This window comes from Buteo buteo, chromosome 14 (genome assembly GCF_964188355.1).
Source record: "Buteo buteo chromosome 14, bButBut1.hap1.1, whole genome shotgun sequence".
Classification (NCBI taxonomy): Eukaryota; Metazoa; Chordata; class Aves; order Accipitriformes; family Accipitridae; genus Buteo; species Buteo buteo.
This window is the reverse complement of record NC_134184.1, coordinates 4,228,072-4,251,570: the sequence shown is the minus strand read 5'-3', so window position 1 is coordinate 4,251,570 and position 23,499 is coordinate 4,228,072. Positions and strand designations below refer to the sequence as shown.

The window sequence follows — 23,499 nt, the reverse complement described above, 5'->3', positions numbered from 1 at the left end:
CACTAAAGACCTCCCAAGGACCCTTCAAGCTCAGTCATTCCATGATTCTGTTATGAATGAAAGTGCTTTTTAGATGAATTGGGACTGTAGATATGACTTTTAAATTTAAGTCTGGAGACTTTTGTTTTCAGTTGGAGGGGGGAATGCAGCTTCCCCTGGCTGTGTTAGTGTTAAAAGGAAGGGAGAGGATGGTTGCTGTTAATTCTATTAATCTTCTCCACACTGGAATCTAATCTTTGTCTTCATTTTGTGAAGCTACTGGATTATAAAAATTGACTTAACATCTTACTTGACTTTCTTCTTTCTGGCAGATGAAGCCAAGAAACCTTTCTTGGACTGTCACTAATCCCTTTTGAATTCAAAACAGAGGTTTCCTTTCTCTGTGCTGTAGCATCCATCTTACAAGTTATCATGAGCTCTCTGAGAGATGTACTTCTTCACTATTCTGAATGGTTTGAGATTGCATATGCAGACAATATTGTCTGTCTTTTACCATGACCGTTTGGGTGGAGCAAAGCTTTGCTGGACTTCAGAAGAAATTAAACCCTTTAATAACATCCAACTTTGTATTCTGCCTCAGCCTACTTGGTATACCTGCTGTCTATAATGGTCAACTTCAAAATCCATTGGGGAAAAACTCGAGCCAAAACAGAATCTAGGAATGATTTAAACATTGCCTGCTTTGGTATGGATCTGAATTATGCATTGCACTTTCTATCTTACCCATTTTGCTTTAAATTTTTGTTCTTCCCAATCAGAAAACAGTCACTTTTCAAGTATTAAGTAACAGACTGGGATGCATAACCAGGGCTTGTTTGTTTTGTTTGTTTTTTTTCCGGTAATTGATAGTAGGAAACACATTTCTAGGGCAAAATGCAAATGAGGCTGTTATGGGAAAAATGACCTTTTATGTAATTTAATTTGAAGTTGGTTATGTAAAGTAATTGCATGAACCTTTTTGACTCAGCTTGGGGGATACTGGGATAATATTGATTTAAGCAATCATAACATCAGGGAAATGAGAGAGAAATACTTTTTCCTTGTCTTCCTTCCGAACAGGGTTCTGTCATTTAGTACTAATAGATGCGTGCGGTCTAGTTTTAAATAGTATGAACAACAGTGTTTCCACTCCTTTAGCTGTGACTTAATTTTATAGCCATTAATCCTGTTTTACGTTTACCTTATATAATTCAGTTCAGTGATGATAGTGATAATGGAGAAGTATATCCCAGGTTGAGCAGAGAGATTTGGGAGCTGATTTACATTTTATGGTGGAGATGAAATCTCCATGTAGTGCAGGAGTCTGCAGTGATGACAGTAGGAAAGAGCAATGGCAGAACTTCCCGCGTTGGAAGCTGGGGAACCTTTGCTCCTTACTCATTTCACTCCCTATGAAGGCAGCACTTGGAGAAATGCCCCAGAGGTAGCTTTGTTACTTTTCAGATCAATCTTCTGCGTGGTGAATGCGAAACGCTGCATTGTTACATCTTTATTGATGGTGAATATTAACTTGTACCTCAAGACACCCAGTTGAAATCCTGAGGGGTGGCTTCTAAAGTAAAATAATACTTGAAGTGAAACAAAGGTATCACTATCAGGAACGTTTGTGTATTTCCAAATATAGTAATGTAATTGAAAGCTTAACTTCAAAACTGTTTAAAATTCTGCTGAGCGTAGCAGTAGAGCAAGAGCAGAAGGCAAGGGAAATGGGACTGGAGTTCAGAGAACTAAGGCAGGACTGACAGCAGTCAGTCTTGTGTAATAAAGGCAAATTGCCATCCTTAGGAAGCAGCCTTTAATCAAGCTTTCGAGGTATGCCTCCAAAGTTATGCTAAGGACATTCTGTGGTAGGATTGTATATTTACTGCCAAAGACCAAAACCTAATTTTGGTATGTTCTTGTTAACCGTTTATATTATCTCCCAGAAATCCCACAGTGGATACTACAGTCATGATGGGTTTTCTGCTTGCCACATCTATGCCGCAACTAATGCTAATAGTGACAAATAGAGAAAGTGGATAAATATTTTTTTCATGTTTGTGATAATAAGGTGGTGAATGTAACTCTTGATCAGTTGTTAACCTGTTTTAAATTATTGACCTTTGTTCACTGTTTGGAGTTTGATTTTTATTGAAGATACACGGAGAAAATAGTTTTTGCAGCACAGCAAGTGCAAAAGCAGTTATTGATTTCATCCAAGATGAAGGTCTTGCAATAAAACCTTCAAACTGGGATCTTTCTAGTTTTACCTTTTTCCTTTATCTGAGTTGATACCAGCAGTGTGTGTTGGAGCAGGTGGGAACATGCAGTTTTGGTCACTCGGACTTGTCATGGGTGTTAGGCAGGGTGACTGAAAAGCAAAGGTTTTAGGATAGATTCCTGATGTATCTTTAGCTGAGACACGTAAACAAATAATCAATTTTAGATACAGCATTTTGGAAAAATGATCACAGAGCTTCTTCACTGTGTGTAAACAATTGGAAAATCAGCACATTTCAGAGCCAGATAGTTGATGTCATTGCATTGTATAATTATTTAAGGCTTATATAGACACGTGTGTGTGTGTATATATACACAAATAGTACAGAAGTTCAGCGTTTTTTGATTTTCGCTTTGCAATCAGTTTTTCTAGTAACTGGCAAAGGAAGGATCAAGTTTGTTTCTCAAGCCAGTTCCTCAACCTTTCAGCATTTGTATTTCTGCATGCATTTGTTAAGGTAAAGAGTTCCCATTTCAAGGCAGATAAAAAATAATAAATACTGAGCAAAGGAAGTTGCAGTAATCTTTAGCCAGAATGTGTTAACGTGGATTAAATTAAAAATAGATTGATGCAGAATTGCTGGCTTTTGTTATTTTTAATTTTTTTGGTCTGTGACAGCTTCTTTTTTACTGTTGGCTGGAACTGTAATGAGTTGTGTTTCCATCACCATGGCATGATTGCATTGCTGAGGTGGACTCCAAGCAGCCTCTTTACCTATTCATATTTAATAAGCCTAGTGGAGTGATAGGTCCTGTGCAGAAGATGTCCTGTTTTGAAATCATGCACTTGTTACTGTGAAGTCTGTTCCAGTCCTCTTCAGAGGCCTCCATTCTGGGTTTTCTTGAGGATTGTATTAGTCTTGTTTTATGCTGCTGATAGAAATTGTCACTTGCTAGTGACCGGTACTGGAGTATGTGAATTAACATTACATGCAGTAGTGCTGAGGTGATGGGAGAGTGGAGATGTAGAAGGGAGCTGTGTAACTGTTTCTCTGCTGCAGGACTGGAAGTGATCGTGCCCCCCCCGGGTAGAGTTGCTCAGGGAGACACAGCCTTCTAAACCCCTTCCCCTCCCTCTTCCCCCATCCCTTCATGTGAAATCCATCCTTGCCATGGATGATGGCATTGGTTGTGATACATACATGTAAAGCACTTTTTGAGAGCTGTGTTGTACGTGAGTTCAGCTAAGTCGTTCAGTCTTAACCTTTATATTTTTTTAACTTTATTTATTGTGTTATCCTCCCCCATGGCTTTTTGAAACACTCCTGCTTTCATCTGTGCAAAAATCTCTCTCCTGAGGATAAAGTTTGCCTCTTTTTCTCCATGACAATTCAGCTTTGCACTTCTTGTCCTTTTCTACATCATCTTTAACTTCCTGCTACTGCCTTATGGACTGAGTATTTTACTTGTCCTTTTGCTCATTCTCACATCAGTTTTGACTGTTCTACTTCTCTGGTGACACCAGTCTTGGCCACCGATTTGCCAGCTTTTCATACCAAATCTGTGTTGTGTGGTTTCTAACCTAAAGATGGGGAGGGCAAAGTTCTGTCACTGTGCTCTGTCTTTTAGCCTGCTGAATGGACAATTGAATTTCTAATTAACCTTCACTTTCTGCAACAAGACCACGTTGGGAGAAAACCTGCTTCCAATCACCCTGCTTTGCACCTTTTTGTCCAAATCTTTATTAGCTTGCCTGCCTTCAGATTGTAGGCTACTTTGAGCCATTTTTCTGCTTACGAAGTGCCAAACATGACTTTGACTCTGTTAGTTGCAAACTGATGATTACACAAATGGCACTAAGTGACCCAGGGCTGACAAGTAGTTTTATCCCCATTTATTTCTGGGGTTTATACTGTTGCGTTATCCCTTTTGCTTGGAAGATCTGTAGCCTTTGCAAGGTAAAGTACTGAGAAAGAATGCTGTATATTTTGAGTAAGTTCTAATGTACAGATGGATTCCTTACCAGCATGAGGCACAATATGTCAACCAGTGACATTTCAGTAACGAAAACAAGATGCTGCAGTATCGTTCAGGTTTTTTTTCTTTCAGTTGTCAAATTGTTTTTAACAGAGATACCAGTGTTAGCAGTAGGGCTGGTCTGTATGAAAACATGCAATTTAAACTCTGAAATGCAGAGCGTCTGCTTTGCTAAGCCTCATCTTAATTCAGAGGGAAAAATGTAGGTTTCATGTATAAGGACTGAGCAGTGTCGTCACTGGTAGTTGTTACTTTCTGTGTCTGCAGTACCTAATTTTTTTTTTTAACTGCTTTCTGAAAACTAGGACACAAGTTGACAGATCTTGAACGAAGAGAACTACTGGCAACAGCAGCATCTTTGTACGTGGCTGAACAACTGAGATCACAGCAATTTCTAGGGACTCCGAGGTAAGTTTGTTTCTAGGAACTCAGATGTGCTGATGCGTTTTGTTAATGGCATCTTCTCATGCATGAGAGACACTGGTGAGAAACTGCATGGTTTCTTAATATAGTCTGTTTTTTCTAAATTCAAATGAGTTGTGGCTCACATTTCCCTACTCACACAAGTCATACATGATTATTTTTATTCTACATATTAGCAAACTAATAGGCGCAAAAATGTGCTACAAGCCAGTACAGTAATTAATGCACATCAGGAGTTTCATTAATGCAAAATGTTGCTGCATTAGTAACTAACCACAAATTGAGCATCACAAATTTCCCATGTGCCCTTTTGAAGCGATCTAAGCACTCTGGGATAATATGAATATTCAGCTACAGAGCTTTAAAATATTGTGGATTCATGAGTAATTTGCTACCTTGACGAAGAACCTTAATAGTTTAGGGTCTAACTCTAAAAACACTTCTGACTGGTAAATGCTGGAAGAGTCAGCACCTTGCTTTAAGTATGTTTTTTGGTGTTCTTGTTTCCCCACTCCCTCATTCTTTTGGATAGTAGCTGCTAGTAACCTAGGTAGTACTGTTAACTGGCCAGCCATTGCGGTAGCTTGTGTCAAAATACTAACTCAACTCTTTGGCTTTTTGGAAGAATATGCTGCTTTCCTCTAGCATGTTTTGAGCTTTCGTTGTCCTCTGGCCCATCATTGTCGATGCCTTGAGACCTTCTATTAGAACAATTGAATTTGTGAAACTTGCTTGGGTAGTTGGTGTTTGCAATGGTTGTTGCAACAGTGAATCCTAACTTCAGCATGACTCTTTCTTCTTGCCTCACATTCTTTAATGTAGTTGCGTGTGTGTGTGTTTGTGTGAGAGGGAAGTCAGAATGCAGGATAGACATTATTCACATTCCATGCCAGTGGTTTGACAGTGTATTCTATTACTGATTTTACAGTGGTCAGGAATAAATCAAATGTGGTTTCAAGAAGTCTTTATTTTTATTTGTACCCACAAAGATAAATAGTACCATATGGTGTTAAAAAAAAAAAAAAGAAAAAAAGGAAAAAAAAAAAAAGAGAGACTTAGGGCGAGCATAACGGCTTTGTAATATATAGCATATGTAGGGCTAGGTCATTGCTTGCCTTATGCACCTATAGGGGAAAATAAAGCACCTTTTTATTTCCTTCCAAGAGTTATATCTTCCATACCAAATGGCATAAGGAGAAGAACAGACACTCGAAGGCCACTGTTCCCTAAATAAAAGATGAATGAGGGAAAACGAGGAGGAGCTTTGATTGTAGTTTTTACTGGCAAGTGTAGGAAGTTCAGTAGTCTGGTACAGCTATAGAGAAGTAATGGATTACTTTGTACTTAGAGAAAGGATAGGAATTGTTGATTTGAGTTGTGATTCTCAAACTGCTATTGTATTCCCTGCTCTGATTGGAGATTTTTTCCCTCTGGCCTGTAAAATGTTCTTACTTGCTAAAAAGAAAAGGATAGGACTCCAATTTTTGAAGAATCTTTTACGTTTTCTTTCTATTGCAAGTATTTTCTTTCAGTACTAGGTGTTTCTGCATCTTAATAGAAAAGACATATACAACTATTTTAACTGAGATATCAGATACGCAAATGAAGTATTGCATTGAGCAATCAGGCATGGTCATTCATCTCTTTTTGTGCTGTATTAGGGGAAAAAATATAGACCCCTGCTTTGAAAAAAATTAGCTTATTTTTGGAGTCTCAACTCCCTAGCATATATTCCTCCTCCATGAGCAGAGAAGGCAGCAGACTCTGACCACGTGAAATTTCTAAGACTAGATTAAGGTCTGATTTTTCGGATTTTAAATGGTGAAGCTAACAAATCTTTTCAGTACAGGGAAGATCACTTTCTCTTGCCATGATGGGGTGTACTTGCGTTCAGCTCAGCTTTCAAAGGATGGTCTTTTCTGTCTGTTGAGGCATATGTAGATCTGGAATGAATGCTTCAGATGCTGAGCTTTAAAATTTTCTCCAAGTGGTGGCCAAGTGTAGTTCTTATTGAATAGGTCACAGTTTCAATCCACGTATATTGTTAGATCTACTTGTTTTAATGATAGTAAAGCTGCCTGTTTGAGGCCAAGTAATGCAAAAAAGGCTTACTGGTAAGTAACTTCTGAAGCAAACCAAACCTGATAATGATACCCTTTCCGCAAAATCATGCAGCTCCTTCAGAGGAATAGTCAAAGAAACGAAGGCAGAACGAGGTCGAAGGATTGTGCAGTGTCCTGGACAGTGTTCTCCATTCCTTAGAGCAGCTAGTGGACTCCCTCTAGAGGGGACTGAGGACTGTGGAGCATACAAGTTACTGCAGTCCCATCAAGGATCCTTCATGACATGTCCTCAACTTACCTAAACTGCATCTGACTTGTTTTTGAAGGTGTTCCGTGTCATGGGTACTTTTTAGGGAGCAGGATTGTGGCCACAGAAAGCACATCTCTATTGGTATGACTGCAATCTGGTTGAAAAATACTAGTAAACAAAAAGTGCAGAGTAGGAACCTGTGCTACTGGCAACAAACCAAAAAGGCCAATTGTAATCTTGGATGCGGTTCACTGTGGCAGAATTGGGTGTTTGGAATCTGTGTGAATTTTAAATCCATGTTGGAGCATGTAAGCAGATTAGACAGACTGCACGCTCCAAAGTTGATCCATAACATTGTCCTAATGGTTTGGAAAAGTACATTGACATGTTGATCATCATCTTAAAAATTTCAGCTCTCTGGCACTATTTATGTTGACAGCATTTTTTTTCTTTTGCATGCATTGAAAGCAATTGAGGAATTTTTGTGTAAGGAATTGCACTGAAAAGTAGTATTTTGAAATCATGCATTATTTCTTCTAAACTTGTCACAGCTGTCAAATAGAGAGTTTTCTGCTGAACTTGAGTTATATGCTTTTCTTTGGTTTTTGTTTCTTTTCTTTTCCCTTTTGGGAGCCATATTTGTAATATGCATTCTTTTCAGAACTGTAGGGGTATTTTGGGTTCCCTTTTTTCCCCATGATTTATTCAGCCCAAGCTCAGGATTGTTATTCTAGTCATATAGACAGGAAGAACCATGATCGAAGTCTTCCCAGAAGCTCCACCTTTCACTGTCAGGGCTACTGAGACTGTAATCAGATGAAAGGCAGCTGAGCCAGATTAAGGAATTGTTGTCCTAGCCTGCTTCTCCCTTGGTCTCTGGCTTTCCTCCTCCTTCCCCAGGTACGCAGGTGTGATTGTGTGTGGAGTTGCTTTCTACTCTGGTTCTGCTAAAATGACCTGTATTAGTATAGAAACAGTTTTATAATACTTTAGATCATTCTGACAGAACTAGGTTAAGTACTCATGACAAGTGAAATTATTCTGGAAGAGCTACAAGAGTAGGAATGTGTAGCAAGGAGGAGGAGGTGAGCAGAGGATGGCTCATAAAAGGGGTGCAGAGGTGGGCCTTAGCTCTGTGCCACAGATCAGACTAGTAGCAGTCTCATGATGGGGGTTCTCCTCTACAGTCAATGATATTTGTGGGGATGTGACTGGAAAATACATGTTTTGCAGTGCCCTGGATGACTGAATCATCGACTGTAAGGTTCTTGCTGGAACGTGCTCTGATGATCAGTGAGCTGTTGCCTCATTAAGGATCAAACACCCAACTTTCTTCAGCTGGTGTCAATTAAATGTGACCCCTGTAGTGGGATTCTTTGTTGCAGTAGTTTGTGTGTTGTGGAGGTTAATACAGGCCACAAGGTGAAGGCCAGTTTGCCTTTCCTGTGTTAGAATAAATTGTATTATGATTTGGGTGGAGCACTCACAGGTGAGTTTCCACTGTCTGCATTGGTATGTGCCCCTGGTCTCACCAACAGTCTCCTAGGAGTAATTCGCCAACCTTTAGCAAGAGCAGCTGCTGGAGACCTGTGCGTGCTCAGTTACAGGAATACAGACATTTACTTTGTTATGCAACGAATAGTTAGAGCATTTTCTGTGTGGGTTTTTTTTTTTAATTTAACTGGTTGTTATTCAGCCAGTTTTCTTGGGAAGAGCGTTGTTGTGGGGTCTGTTGTTGTGTTTTGTTTTGGTTTTTTTTGTTTTGTTTTTTTTTGAAAGATGATTAGCTAATGAAAATCTTGGTATTTTGTGAGCCAGATAGTAATGTGATTATTTCACTGTTACATCCAGATAATAGGGGCCCATGTTTCCTACAGGAAAGAGCCATGAATGATTGATGATTGTTTCATTGTTCAGTTTTCAGTTATTTTACCTAGGACTTTTCCTACTTACTCCATAGTCCAGTTTATTGTGAAACTGGTGCCACCCACAGCTGCTGAACAGATTTACAGCATCTAGTAAAATCCCAAGGTCTTCTAGACAGAACTCGATCTTGTTTCAAGTGGAAACATATTTTGGCTGAAGTGAATCCAGCTTATTTTACGTCTGTTTGATGTAGTTAGCCTTTGAGACCAAAAATGATGTTGTACAGTTGAATCTTCACATTTTGGCTTGAGGCTTGTTTTCATTAGTGGGTTGGGAGGGGAATAGGAGAGTGACTCTCCAGGTGTGGCTACATCATGCTATCTCATGGGTCTACTAATGTGATGTTTATACTTCTAAACCCAATTGCCTACAGCACTTCCTATGCGTTGCTTGTGTTGGCTGCTAAGTGTATTTTCCTAATTTTTCTATGGGTTTTACCCTTTCATCATTTATGACTTGGAAAAAAACAGTGAGGCTGCATGCCCATATTACCTGATACTACATGCAAAAAGATGGTAACACATTGGAAAATATTCTATATTGCTAGCAAAAAACCCTAAAGGTTTTTCTTGCTTGTGTGTTTAATATAGAAGACTGGGATTAGGGAGTCTTGAGTTAAACTTCTAACTGTTCTTGTGGGACCTTAGAGAATTCAGTTGGGTTGGGCCTCAGTTTACAAAAAGGCAAAATGGCCTTAATACTTTACTGCATTATTGAGGTTTTGTAAATATTTATTTATCAACATGTATAAAGTATTCTGAGACCTAAAGTGGATGATGCTTTCTAAGCATAAAATAATACTTTCACAGGATGGGTAAGTGTATAGTGAGAAATTACAGATAAAATACAAGCAAGTTTTTGTCAAGTTCTGAAGTAGCTGGGCTGAATTTTTGTATGTTCTAAAATTCTGAAAATCCAGGGGTCCAGTGCAGTGGACATAACACGACTGGTGAACTGCAAGAACAGAAATGGATATATTTAGCTTTTTATTTAATGAATTATTGTAGGTTCACGTCTGGGTTGATTTGGTATAGATATATTGACGTAAATCCTCAGGTACACTTAGTAATGACTGTTCGGATGCCTGCTTTGGTTTGCCATTGCATGATTAGGGCAGCGAGGGAACCGCTGGGAGAGCGGTGAAGCCCTGCACCTCTCGGGCGTGCTTGCTTTCACATAGACTACACCTATTACCCTGCTGGAGTCTGGGACAGAGCCAGCTCTTTGCCAGCCTAGGGCTTCCCCATATGGAAGGATGGTCAGCTGCCCAATAGGAGAGCTTTCTGGCTCTGCTGCACTGCTGGAGCAGCACAAAATAAGGTTATGTTACATTGATTTTAAGAAGAAGGAAGATGATGTCAGGGAAGTTCACTGGTGTCATCCGAACTGGCTGCTTGGAAAGAGGGAGAGTTCTTCCTTGCAGCACAGTTACAGGCGCTGCTGAATTGTCTCAGTTGCATTACGTGATTTTTATTCCACACCCCCGAACCACAGTAATAACGTGAACAGTTATTGCAAGTACAGCTAAATATTTATACTTTGCCTTACCCTACAAATACCCTCTAGTGTGATATAAAGATAAAACACTTTGTTTTCAATTGGTAAGGATGACTAAGTCCAGCCCACTTGTGGCTTTCTTCATTCCCTCACTTTGGAGTTACGCAGTCATCCTTAGCTCATGAAAATAACACTGTCTTATCCTTACTGCTCTGGTCCCCTGGTCAACAAGTCAAACATTCTTGTCATGATTTACAGTTATGCCTTTGAAAGTCCTCGATATGTTTATGTAACTACTGCAGCTTCAGACCATTATTCCACCGTGGTTTTTTTCTTTCCCCATAGACTAGCAAGGTACTAAGACTCTGTTCTCACTTTTTTCATGCAATATCCTCGTTTATAATGAGCTCTTCTGGTTGTGACAATTCTGTCTTGTCTCTTTAGGTGTTACTTAATGTTGTTCTTTTGACCTCTCATAAATAATTACTTTTTTTGGTAATCTTGCTTAATCACTGCTAAACCAGCTGCCCTATATAATATTCTAGCTGTCTTTAAAATCTGGTATTATTTACCCTTCTACATTGTTCATTTGCTTATCATGGAAAGAGGATTATATGTGCTAGAGACAAACAAGTAGATGCAAATACATGAAACAGGTACTTTTGGCCAGTGAAAATGAACTTCTATGTAAAATACAAAAGTTGAAGTAGGATATTTCAAGGCAGCATTTATGACTGTTTCTACAGAAAGTATGTATCATTGTTTCCTTAATTGGATTAAATTAATGGAATCAGAATTGATAACATAAGTAATACCAGGTATTTATATAGTCATTCGAAAGCACAGCCATTGTTCTATATGATTTATGAACAAATATTGCAGAAACAGAAACATCTGTTATGGGAAATTTTCATAGCCTGTCATCCCTATGTCATTGGTAGGGAAAAAGGTGTCCCGGGCACTCAGGAATCCACTCCTGCTCAATTTTTAGAGTTGATAACCATTATGAAATCATTATGAAGATAATCATTATGAAAAGTTTGAACCTTGCTGAGCATCTCTTGGGAAGATCCCCAAAGCAGCGGCATGCATCTTGCTGAGGGGATTGCTGGTGGGAAAGCTGTTCACCAAAGTAAATGGACCTGGCTAAGTCCCTATGTTTATTTTTTATTTTCACCATGTCTGCTGGGAAAACAGCAGCTGCTATAGGAGTTTTATAGCTTCTGTGGCTACTGTTCACTTAATGTTGAAACTTGAATATATGTAGTATACATATGTGAATGTTTTCTGTTGTGCTGCCATATTCCTGGCTTTTTTAGTTGTGAATCTGGCCCTTTTCTCATCCATGCTTTGCTTACAACCTCTTCTACTGCAAGATCCTCTCTTTACCACAAGGCCTCTCTCTCTTTCCTTTGATCCCTTTTATAAGCCCAACAATTCTTTCCTCTCATGCAGGTTTACACCTCCTAAACATGTTCTTTAATATCTGTCGGTGTGTAAAAAGTGTATGTATGAAACCGTAGAACTAACAAGATGTGTGCTAATTGCCATGTGCTCTCTGGTCTTTTTAGAGCTATTTTTAGCATGGTTTTTCCTCTCCATCTGTGTATTTTATTTGGAGTTTCGAAGGGCATAAATGAAGTTGTGTTGGAGGTTTTTATGGAAGGGCAAAGTTTTTCTTGACTTTGCAGGACTCTAAGCTTAGTAAATGCATGTGTAACTGCATTCATGTGAGAAGTTTTACTGGTGTTTCTTTCCTAGGATTATTAACATAAAAAAGATAAGCACGAACATCAGCACCTTACCTTGTGAAGTTCCTTGAGGCACTGGTTGTGTCCTGCTGTTTGTGTAGTGTATAGCTTATTCTGGATGCTGTTGCAGTAGAAATGTTGTCAACAAAATATATGGGAACAAAAAGTCTCTTAGTCAATATTGTCTGCATACTTTTACATGTATGTGTCTTGATTTGTCCATTCTTTAGCATGCTTGCTTCATGGTTCACAAAAGCTGTAGTTAAATGTAAGATATTGATTGAAGGGATAGATAATTCATTTATACCTTTGTTATTGAGTATTACAATTTTCAACCGTTTCTTTTTCCTTTGATTCAACTGCGAAAGTGGGATGGGACACAGAATGGCCTCATTATTGTAGGAGTATTTCTCTGTTCCCTGCAATGATTCCAAAAGCTCTTGCACACTTCATCAGTATTATTGTAATTCTTTGGCTGCAGGATATTTGGCAGCTGTTGCACCCCACTGGCAAATCCTATTCAGACTTCACTTCCATTCACCATTGCCATTGGAGAATTGATTTCTCTCTCCTCTGCTCTAACCTTTCCCAATTCATTTTGGATTGTTCAATGTGAAACATTTTAATTTCATATCATACAGCCATTCAGCTCACAATCCTTTTTTAACCTGTCACCAGGGTAACAGCATAGCATGCTTTCTTTAGGCAATCAAGTTTTTATTTCACATGCTTAATGTTGCATTAAATGTTTGCATTTTGTTTAACCCTCTTAAATACTTTGAACTGTGGATATATTTCGCAGGGTAATGAAGTCTCTGATTTCTGTGTCAAGTCTTCACAGAAACTGCCTTACTTAAAATAAAAAATAAGAAATCAGAAGATTAATATAGTAATGAGAAGATTATTAATAAAATCCCAAATGGCTGAATGAGACAAGCATCCATAGAATGGCAAAAATATTTTTCTTCTGGAAAAAACCTTCCAGAAGCTTATACTATAATCTTTAGACCTACACTTTTGGATTACTTTTACCTGTAAGTGCTTGTAATCAAATTAATGCAAATATAGAATTAACCATGCGATAACATGACTTTAAGAAGTGAAATGTCTGGCCTGTACCTGTCAACCTGCTTCAGACTGCTTGCCAGATACGTGTGTGGAACTGTAAGCTGAATAGCAAGTGATTTATATACATAAAAATTAGATTTTAATGGGATGATGCAATTGATTAAAGAAATACATAATTTTAAGTGTCAGTTTTCCTGTACATGTAAACCATCATGGCATGAATAACAGGCTATGTCCACCTTGTAGGAAATGAGAATAATAACGAATTTAGAGTATGTTATCATAGATGATTACAAAAATAAAATGGACATTTTCATATTTGAAAAAGCATTAATTTCTTATAACTGTGACCTTACGGAGCAAGTCCTGCTTGCCTTCATAAACAAATAGGACCATCTAGGTTTTCCCTCACCTCTTTAGCTGGAATTTAAAAAAAGTCTGTAATAGATGTCCTTAAAATATGCAGAATTTCATATCCTATGTCTATAATTATAATTAGAGGTGTAGTGTTAAAGGCTTTTTATCTGTCATGTTCTAGTCTCAATTCTGTAGGTATAAAAGATGTCGGGGGGGGAAGTATTTAATTTAACATAAGTGAAACTTAAGAACATGGCATTGCAAATAAGCCCAGACTTTGCTCATTTATAATGAAATAAAACCCATATAATGAAAGCACTAATAATATGCATTTTAACACTTAGGAATACTAATTTTACAAGGCTTCTTATTTGCAAAATAGATCATATGTATCTAGCATTATTTACAAAACAAATGCAGAATATTTGCATTACTGTACTAGCTGGAGTGTTTGGGTTTGCATTTGATACAGCTCTTTTTGAGGAGACAGCTGATTATTATAGATCAGACCCATAGAGTTGACTTTTGTTAGAATTTTTCTTTCAACAGTGTATAGCTAACTATACAAGGATAGAAATACAGTTTCTTCTATTAATTTCCAAGCTTTCTGTCCAGTTTCTTTTTTTCCCAAGTTGTACTATAAGCTACCAAATATTATTACCTGCCAAAAGAGGTTTGGCAGTGTTTTGTTACTGAATTTTGCCAAAAGGAGCCAAACATATGGTAACAGTTAATTTATTGGTTCTTCTAACCTCAAGGGAACTCTTACAGAGAGCATATTACCTTTTTATCTAACATATTTTAAATAAAAGAGCTGTTGGCTTGAAATTTGATATGCCAGTATAGAAGCTGACCTTCAGTGCGGTTATGCTCAATTCAGTCTTGTTTAAGGGTGAGATTAAAAGTGTAAACATAAACGATTGAGCTAAGACTTCTTTCCTTTCAGCTTTTAGAGAGGCAGGTCACTTCAGCATAGTTTTAGTGTGTGTGTGTGTAAGTGAAAATATTGAAGAAGCATTTTCACGAAAAAAAATGAGTTCTGCCTTTGTCTCAGAAGTCTTGGAGAGCTCTTTCTTCACTTTCTTGTTAAGATATTTCCTGCTATGTGCATAACCAAGTGATAATAAAAAAAGAACATTTTTCATTTCTTTATATGTAAGACCACAGGCCCATTTGTTGCTTTGTGACAATGTAGATTTGTGTAATTCTAATGGGAGAAGTATTTGAGAGGTGACATTGCTAATTGTGCTGCTATTCACTATCTTGGAGTTGAATCTCATGCCTGAGATTTGCACAACTCAAAATCAGTGGTCTGCTACCTGCATTTGAGTAGCCCTCTTTGTTCTGCCTTAGATGCTGTATATTTTTGTCTTTATAACCTGGTGGTGTTGTGAATCTTATATGTTGGATATGTCATCATATTTCAGATGGGGTACTTGGGGTAGGGGGTGCCTTAAATAAAAAATATCCTGACTTCTGTTGGCTCATAGTAAGTATTCAAAGGCCTGGGTATTTTTCCCTGCATCTGTGTTGAGACTGCTCAGGTGACTTTACCTTTTGTGATTATGGCTGATGCTTTAATATTGTTCACAGACCATTCTTTAGTGGTTTACTTCTCTGTGTAATTAGATGTGGTGCCTGGAGTTTGTTTTGGCTGTGCCTTCCCTTTAACATGTGTCTTCAAAGCCCGTAGTGTGAGAAAGACTGAGCAGGAAAGAACGGCGCAGGACCCGGTTCTTTTGAAACCAGGGATGTTTACCCATTGACTTAGAAAGGAGATGATGACAGGTCTTTATCCTGTCTCTGTGGTGCTTAGTAAAATTAGTCTTGCTGCAGTTAGTAGGATGATACAAATAATTTATTTGCCTATTGAATTCCAGATTTAAAAAGCACTTCAAAAACTCTGGGGTATTTGTTAGATTTTATCCTTCCGAGGCTTTAAGCTTCTGTCTTTACCCTAGTGTTGTGGTACATGTTTCTGAGGCTCCTCTCTCTGCCATGGGTGGTGATCTGATACACCTTGGTCACACAGTAATGATTTTCTCCAGGCCCTGCTGCCCATTTTTCTACCAGACACTGGCATTTAAAGCAGCTCCTCATCTGGCTGCACCCAGCCCTTAATTCCTGTAGACGAGGGAGATGCCATAAACCAACAGCTTTTCTCTGTTTGTTTCCTTGAACTGGTGAGAGCACTTCTCTTCTAAACCCTACGTTTTTCCCACACCCCCCTGCAAGAAGAATCCCTTTTTCTTGTTACTTATATCCTCAGGCAAATCACAATAATTTTAAGATGTTTACTAATATTAAGTCCACCTTATTTCTCTGTTAGCTGTGACTTTTCCACTCTCTGATCTCGGACATTGCATGTCTGCCTCTACCACAGGCTTCCTTTTCCCAAGTCTTAACATCCATTTTAAGTGAACCCTTCTGAGTGAATAGAGTGAATCTCTATTCCAATGATTTCCAAAATCCTGGTGGTCTTACGGCCATTTAAGCTTCAGACTCCTTACATTGGGCATTGCAGCACCATTCCACAACTCTTCTCTGAGTTCCTCAGCTTTCAGTCATTTGTATGCATCTTCCCAGAAGCAAGGGTTAGTGAGCGCTGATAGCATTTTGCTGTTTCACAGTTTAAAAAAAGTTGGATTGCCATGAGAGATCGTCATGTTCACAGCCTGTAAAGGGTGGAGCACAACTCTTCAGAGGCAAGGCTGGCTGGTCTCACAGGAAGGCCCAGAAGGGGCTGCAATTATTTGCATTTTAGAGAAATCATGTTGGATATGGATGAGGAGAATTTGGGCTTAGAGAGAACATGGCATGGCTGTTGTATATGGATTCCCTCAGCGGGAGCAGGAAAGCACAAAGGAAGGGTTGGGGTTGAAGGCAAAGTTGTGAGAACCATTTCTGAACATCTTCCTAAGGTATCTTTTCTCAGCTGCCATATGCTACTTCTGAAGGTGTATTTTGAAAATGCTTTGTCTCTTCCCTTGCTATTTGTTTGCTTCTTTACTGACGATAGGTAGTTTTCCATCTAAATTTTCAGGAGATACTAGTGGGCATAGTTGCAGACACTGGATCAAAGCCAGTTAGGTAATGTATGTCATGTCATGTTTGTGCAATGGTTTTACTTTACATTTTCTGTTCAAAATGTGTCTGCTTTTTCTGTGTCAGAAAAAATAGTCTTGATGTTCTTTTTGAACATCCTCTTGACCACAGACAAGTTGTTTGCTCGTGGTCATTTATAGAATAGGAATATTCTCAGAAAAATATAGTTTTACATATTAGCTTATTAAGAAAGAGGAACACCACCATCTTTTTAAACAATGTGTAATCATATTCATTAAGTACTAACTGGATGCCTAAGAAATCATGTTTAAAGAAAAATGTGTTTTCTATAGCATATAAAAATGTACCTATATGGCATATATTATATATGGGTCATGTTATTTATATAAATTATGCGTGTATGTGAAAAATGTTTTATATTTAGGAAATTTATTTCTTTGCTTTGTGAATTACCAAACTACTTTGATTACTGCTAATTGTCTTGGTGAAAGGCAAGGAAGGAGAAGGAACTTCTAGTTAAGTACATCGTAAAAGTGTGACTACATTCTTGTACTGTTCTTATACCTTATTTAACTGTCTACTATTGATCATTGAATATTGGACTAGATGGATATTTGGGCCACTGAATATGGCCATTTTTATGTTCCCGTGCTATATTGATCATGATTCTCCCAAAAGAAGCAAAGGAAATCTAAGTAGAAGACCCACTTTGTGTTAAACTGTACGTGCAGTTGTGTTACTGCCACTCCTTGGGTCCATCCCACCTACGCAGCCTGGCTTCTCTATTTCAACCTTAGTTAGCAGAAAGATTAGTGCTAACTCAGTATTAGTAAAAGTCTCTTTTACTAATACTGAGCATGAGGCATGAGCTGTTACAAATTTTTTGTCCTTCACAATCATTCCTAGTTTAACTAATAACTTATTCTGAAATTCTTTCATTCACATCTGATGCGTATAACTTCAGCTAAGTAGGAAACACGCAATTTTTTTCTTATTGGCTTTCTTCTCTTTACTTGTGAGACCATAATATGAACAATGACAAGTGTCCTATTAAAAGGATGAAAATATATGGAGGGCAATAGAGATTTACCTTCTTTTGAATACATGTGACTTTAAGTAATGATTTGAGCCTGGGTTTCTGTGGCCCAGATTCATAGTGCCCGAGTAATGTAATAAATACAGGTAAGTGTCACCTAAAGGTAGTTCAGCCTATCTAAGCTCTAACTCATTGTGGAGAGGTACCTTTCTCTTTTTATTAGTTATAAAGAGAAAAGATGGTTAATATCAGGTGGCGAAAGCTCAGTGGTGTGAACTCTGGATGTAAGCTGAAAGTGCAGAAGATCTATTGAAGGTAATGTGAGTCAGTGGAGCTCTGTTATATGCTATAATTGTCTAGACATGAGGAATTAGTACTTATTGAAGATATGCATGTTTTATGTTATCTAATATAATTTTTAATGAACTCTTGGGGTTTTTTCTCATCTGCTATTTTTTTCTCTTTAACAGAATTAGTGGCATTAATTTGTTCATAGGATGCTATTGCAGAAGAAGTAGAGAACAAAGCTTTAGAATCTGTGAAACGTGCCACATTTTTTACCTGTTAGGGAGAGGAAGTAGCTGTCATGTTGCCTGTTGGAAACTGCTTTGAGTACCTCTAGTCAAACACTCTAATCCCGTTTGTCTGTGGTTTGGTAGATACGTCATTGATATGTGTGCTGTCACCCAGCACTAGTTCTTGTGCATGCAGTAAAGAAGCATCTTTCTGAAAAACTAGCCACTGTTTGAGAGAATATATTGTTGCAAATTAATCACTCTTCTTGGCCAGCTTCTGTTTCTTACACTACAGCACATAGGATGGCTAGTAAGGGAGAAGCTGACCATCCTTTTCTGGGACTTTTTGCCATCCTGAATGTGCATTCTATGTATTTCCTGAATTAAGTCTCATATAGAGGAGAAATCGCAACAAAACAAGTATGATCAGTACAGCTGTATTACAAAACTGATCTCACTGGCATGAGATGGTTAAGCTCTTGGATGTACTCTTTCGGTTCTGCTGCAACCAAGTCTGCAGGAGGTGGTAAGCTCTGTGTGATGGGTGAACTCTGACAATACTGTGGAACCCTAGTGAAATCTGGGGCAAGCATTGTGTTTTCCAAGATGCACAAAAAAATGAGTAGAATTCTGTTTTAAATAATGACCTTTAGGATACTGCATATGTGACAGGCTTCAGAGAGACCAAGTCAAATTATGGTACTACAAAGTGTGGCAGAAATTCCATACTTCTGGCAATATGATCTGGTTAGTTCTGAGGGGACTGACAGATCAAAAGGGGACCGTAGTAAGGCTTAGGTGAGAGACCTAAATGAAACCATTAAACACAGGAAAGACAGCATTCAATACACAGTTCTTGACAATAACCTCAAAAAGATATTTGGAGGTGGTGTCCTATAAGAGAGTATTTTCAGTTTGGCTCTAGGACAGTTTGTTGGGTTTTTTTTGTTAGCTTAATAAAATTTATAATTTTTCATTAATCTGCACACCATGTTCCCTGTGGGCCTTGAAGCAGGCTGATGTTCTTACTCCCAGTGCTGTTGCCAAATCTCCTCAGAAGTTGCCTTATTCTGATGTCTTTCCTTTTCCCTTGACTGTAGTAGTTGTCTCTCACTCCTGATCAGTGCTTCATTTATTAAGTTGAGCAGGTGCTGACAGGTTTCACTGTATTTGGTCTTATAAATTTTATTCTTTAAAGAAATGTTGCATTTCAGTCAGATGTTACAGCTTGTAATGGTGGATATGACAGTCTATGGGTGAAGATGTGTATCTCTGAATAAGAAAGAGATAGATTAAGGTGTTTTTTGGGGATTACCCTTGTAAATTACTGATAGTTAGAGAAACGGTGATGTGTTTGAGAAGATATTATATAACAGGATAGAGGCAACACTAGAATGTCAGGTCAAGGTTTTTTTTCAAAATGGAAGTCTTAAATTTGTTTCTAATATATGTATTTTGTCCTCCAAATTGGAAGAATGATTTTTCAAATGTGCTGCACTGTACAGTATTCTCATTGCTTTCAGCTGAGAGGAGCTGGCAGGTGCTAAGCACTTCTTAACTGTTTTTTACTGAGGCAACTAAATAAGGGGCTTTGAGCCTGAATGGAAGTATCAGGTTTTTGTTTACCTTTTAAACTATGGCCCAATATCTAAACTAAATTTTGAGCTTATGATTTTGAGGGAGTGCAATTGCAGAAATTGTCATTAGGGTCAAAATATCTTTATGTGAATAAAGGATTCTTGACTATTTAATTAGAGTGTGTACCAGTACAAGTCCATTTCCAGCTCATGATGAGGAGCTGTTACTCTCACTGTATGCATTTCACTTTTGATTAGTTCTAGTCCAGTCCTGTGAACTGAACGCCCATTTGTGGCTGGAGTGTGCTGGGTGCAGTTCTGAAGCCTGGATTTCTTATGTCTTGCATCAGACGGGAACCTGGTTCCTGTGTCCTAAGTGTGTTCTGCAATGTGATCCAAAGCAGCGTTAAGTGCAGATAATCGGGTTAATTTGCTTTGAGAACTACTCCTGATCTGAGCTAAAACACTGATGTTCTCGCACCCACTGTATGTTGTCTTGATTACTTCTGAGATATCATGCTCTCCAGAACTTCTACAGAAAAAGTGAGTGAATAACTGAAATTCTAAATTCTGACAAAAGACATAATGGATTAAAGCAGCAAATGTATTTTGAATTCAGGCTTACAATGGTTAGTGGCAATTTAGTTCGAGATTAGTAGGCTGCAAGTCAGGCAAATTTCACTACTGGGATGAATACAGCAAGCCTAACGTGGGGTTTGCCTGGATGTTTCAAAAAATAATTGAGTATGGAGTCTTATATGCAGATGTAAAACTGAATGACTGTTACATAAAATCATAGAATGGTTTTGGTTGGAAGGGATCTTAAAGATCATCTAATCATGGCAGGGACACCTTCCACTAGACCAGGTTGCCCAAGGCCCCGTCCAACCTGACCCTGAATGTTTCCAGGGATGGGGCATCTACCACCTCTCTGGGCAACCTGTTCCAGTGCCTCACCACTCTCACAGTGAAGAACTTCTTCCTTGCGTCTGATCTAAATCTACTCTCTTTCAGTTTAAAGCCATTACCCCTTGCCCTATCACTACATGCCCTTGTATAAAGTCCCTCTCTGGCTTTCTTGTAGGCCCCCTTTGAGTACTGGAAGGCTGCTATAAGGTCTCCCTGCAGCCTTGTCTTCTCCAGGCTGAACAACCTGAACTCTCTCAGCCTGTCTTCATAGGAGAGGTGCTCCAGCCCTCTGATCATCTTTGTGACCTTCCTCTGGACCCGCTCCGACAGGTGCGTGTCTTTCTTATGTTGGGGGCCCCAGAGCTGGATGCAGTACTCCAGGTGGCATCTCACCAGAGCGGAGCAGAGCGGGAGAATCATTTCCCTCGACCTGCTGGTCATGCTGCTTCTGATACAGCCCAGGATATGGTTGGCATTCTGGGCTGCAAGTGCACATTGCTGGGTCATGTTGAGCTTCTTGTCAACCAACACCCCCGAGTCCTTCTCCTCAGGGCTGCTCTCAATCCATTCTCTGCCCAGACTGTATTTGTGCTTGGGATTGTCCCGACCCATGTGCAGGGCCTTGCACTTGGCCATATTGAACTTCAGGAGATTCACACTGGCCCACCTCGCAAGCCTATCAAGATCCCTCTGGATGGCATCCCTTCCCTCCAGCCTGTCGACTGCATCACATAGCTTGATGTTGTCAGCAAACTTGCTGAGGGTGCGCTCAGTCCCACCGTCCATGTCACCGACGAAGATGTTAAGCAGTGTGAGTCCCAATGCCGATCCCTGAGGAACGCCACTCGTCATTGGTCTCCACTTGGACGTCGAGCCATTGACTGAAAGTCTTTGACTACGACCATCCAGCTGATTCCTTATCCGCCAAGTGGTCCATCTGTCAAATCCATGTCTCTCCAATTTAGAGACAGAGACATCGTGTGGGGCAGTGTCAAATGCTTTGCTCAAGTCCAGGTAGATGATGTCAGTTGATCCTCCCGTATCCACCAACACTGTAACCCCATTGTAGAAGGCCACCAAATTTGTCGGGCACAATTTGCCCTTAGTGAAGCCATGTTGGCTGTCACCAATGACCTGCTTATTTTCCATGTGCCTTAGCATAGTTTCCAGGAGGATCTGCTCCATGATCTTGCCAGGCACAGAGGTGAGACTGACTGGCCTGTAGTTCCCTGGGATATAACTGCTACTGGATGATGCTAACAGAAGAGCTGTAGTTTTTACCTTACTGCATCACAGTGATTTGTTCTGAAGCTCTTTGAGCATTAAAAGAATGAGATAATTATTGTAAGACTATTCCTATATATCTGCACAATAAGAGAATTAGTAAGTTTCCTTGTTCAAGGAAATACAGGAAAATTTGTACAGTAAAAGAGGTTTGTCATTTTCCTTTTGTGGAGTGTATTACTATTACAAGTTTTTCCAACTGCCCAAAGTAAACTCCTATTAAAAATAAAGGGTGTTAGAGAGAGCAAAGTTGTGAAATTAAATACTTTAATGGAGGAGAGATAGTGCAACATTTTATTTGATGATGAAGAGTTTTTCAGATTTTTCTGTAACAATTGTCAGCATGCACAAGTCAATATTGTTGACTGATCTGATTAAAAACACCTGCTTGCAAGTAGTTTTTTCTTTGGTAAATAGTTGTGCTGATTTAGGACAGATGGTTTGAAAGAACAGATCAGAAGCACAGACTTGTAAATTATATGGAAAATAAATGTCTTTTCTCTGTACTTGTGAACACATGATTTGAATCTTCTTTGCTTCTCATCTCACAAATGCTTGCAATGAGACAAGGAGCAACATCTCTTATCCAGCGTTAATGCCTGTGATGTTTCCTTTTCCAAGAGAAACTGAATGTTAAAGTAGACCCTGACATGTCAGAGGAGAGGAAATAAGTTTCAGATACCATGTTGTACATTTATTTATTTGTAATTTTCAAGGTATGCTGGCATCTGCTGAAGGACTGGGCAGTCTGACCCTCTCCTGAAATTGAGAGATCTTGGGCTGTAGTTGGAGCTCATAGGATTGCTTTGTGTTTCATCTGGTTTGTTAAATGCAAAGTGCATAGAAATTTCCTGGCATAGGACAAAATGCCAAGACTTTGTCCCAGAGGATGCATCATCAGGCTGCAAAGCTGCATTCTCTGAGTTTCCATGAATCTCTCATTCCTTCCTGCCATCAGCAGGGTAGGATGGTGAGTCCCCTAATGTCTACCTGGGCCCTGGCTCTTCCTCTTGAGAGATTGGGAGGTAGATGTGAACCCTCACAAGCTGAGGGAGACTGATAACCTAAATCTTTCATTCACTGGATGTATGTGCTGCAAGCATGAATTCGTTATGGTAAGTTGGGCAATAACAGCAATCCTACTTCCTTTGCCTGATAGCCTTAAAGCTAAAAGAGCCATAAAAGATTTTTCAAGAGGCTTAGAATTGTTGAATCTTGCCTGCATGCTTGGAGGGTACATTCTCCTTAAGGCTCTGGAGACAGCTTTGGCAGAGGAGCCCCTAGTTCCTGCCCCCCTGCCAGGCTGCCGAGGAAGGTAGCTGCAAAGCGGTTGGGTTAGGGTGACTCTCTTTGCAGGACCCGACCCCTGCGTGCTTAGAGACCTTCAGAGTGGAAGAGGGTGAGCCAGGGTGAGCTCAGGTTGTCTGCAGGGTTACTTATCAGTTAAATGAAGATGAAAGGGGTTGAGCCGCACACTTAGATCTGGGTAGCTAAATTCACCCTAGATTTATAAGACCAACTGTTTCTTTATTTGGCCTTGA

General features: G+C 39.2%; 1 protein-coding gene across 5 annotated transcripts in view; it reads left to right on the top strand.

Annotated features, from left to right (window-relative positions):
- PCCA (propionyl-CoA carboxylase subunit alpha) overlaps nt 1-23,499 on the top strand; it is a 299,411-nt gene that overhangs the window by 157,071 nt on the left and 118,841 nt on the right. For all 5 annotated transcript variants that reach the window (XM_075045914.1, XM_075045913.1, XM_075045912.1 and 2 more), the window contains one exon: nt 4,542-4,644. In XM_075045914.1, the coding sequence (XP_074902015.1) occupies nt 4,542-4,644 (103 nt within the window). The remainder of the gene's footprint in view (nt 1-4,541; nt 4,645-23,499) is intronic.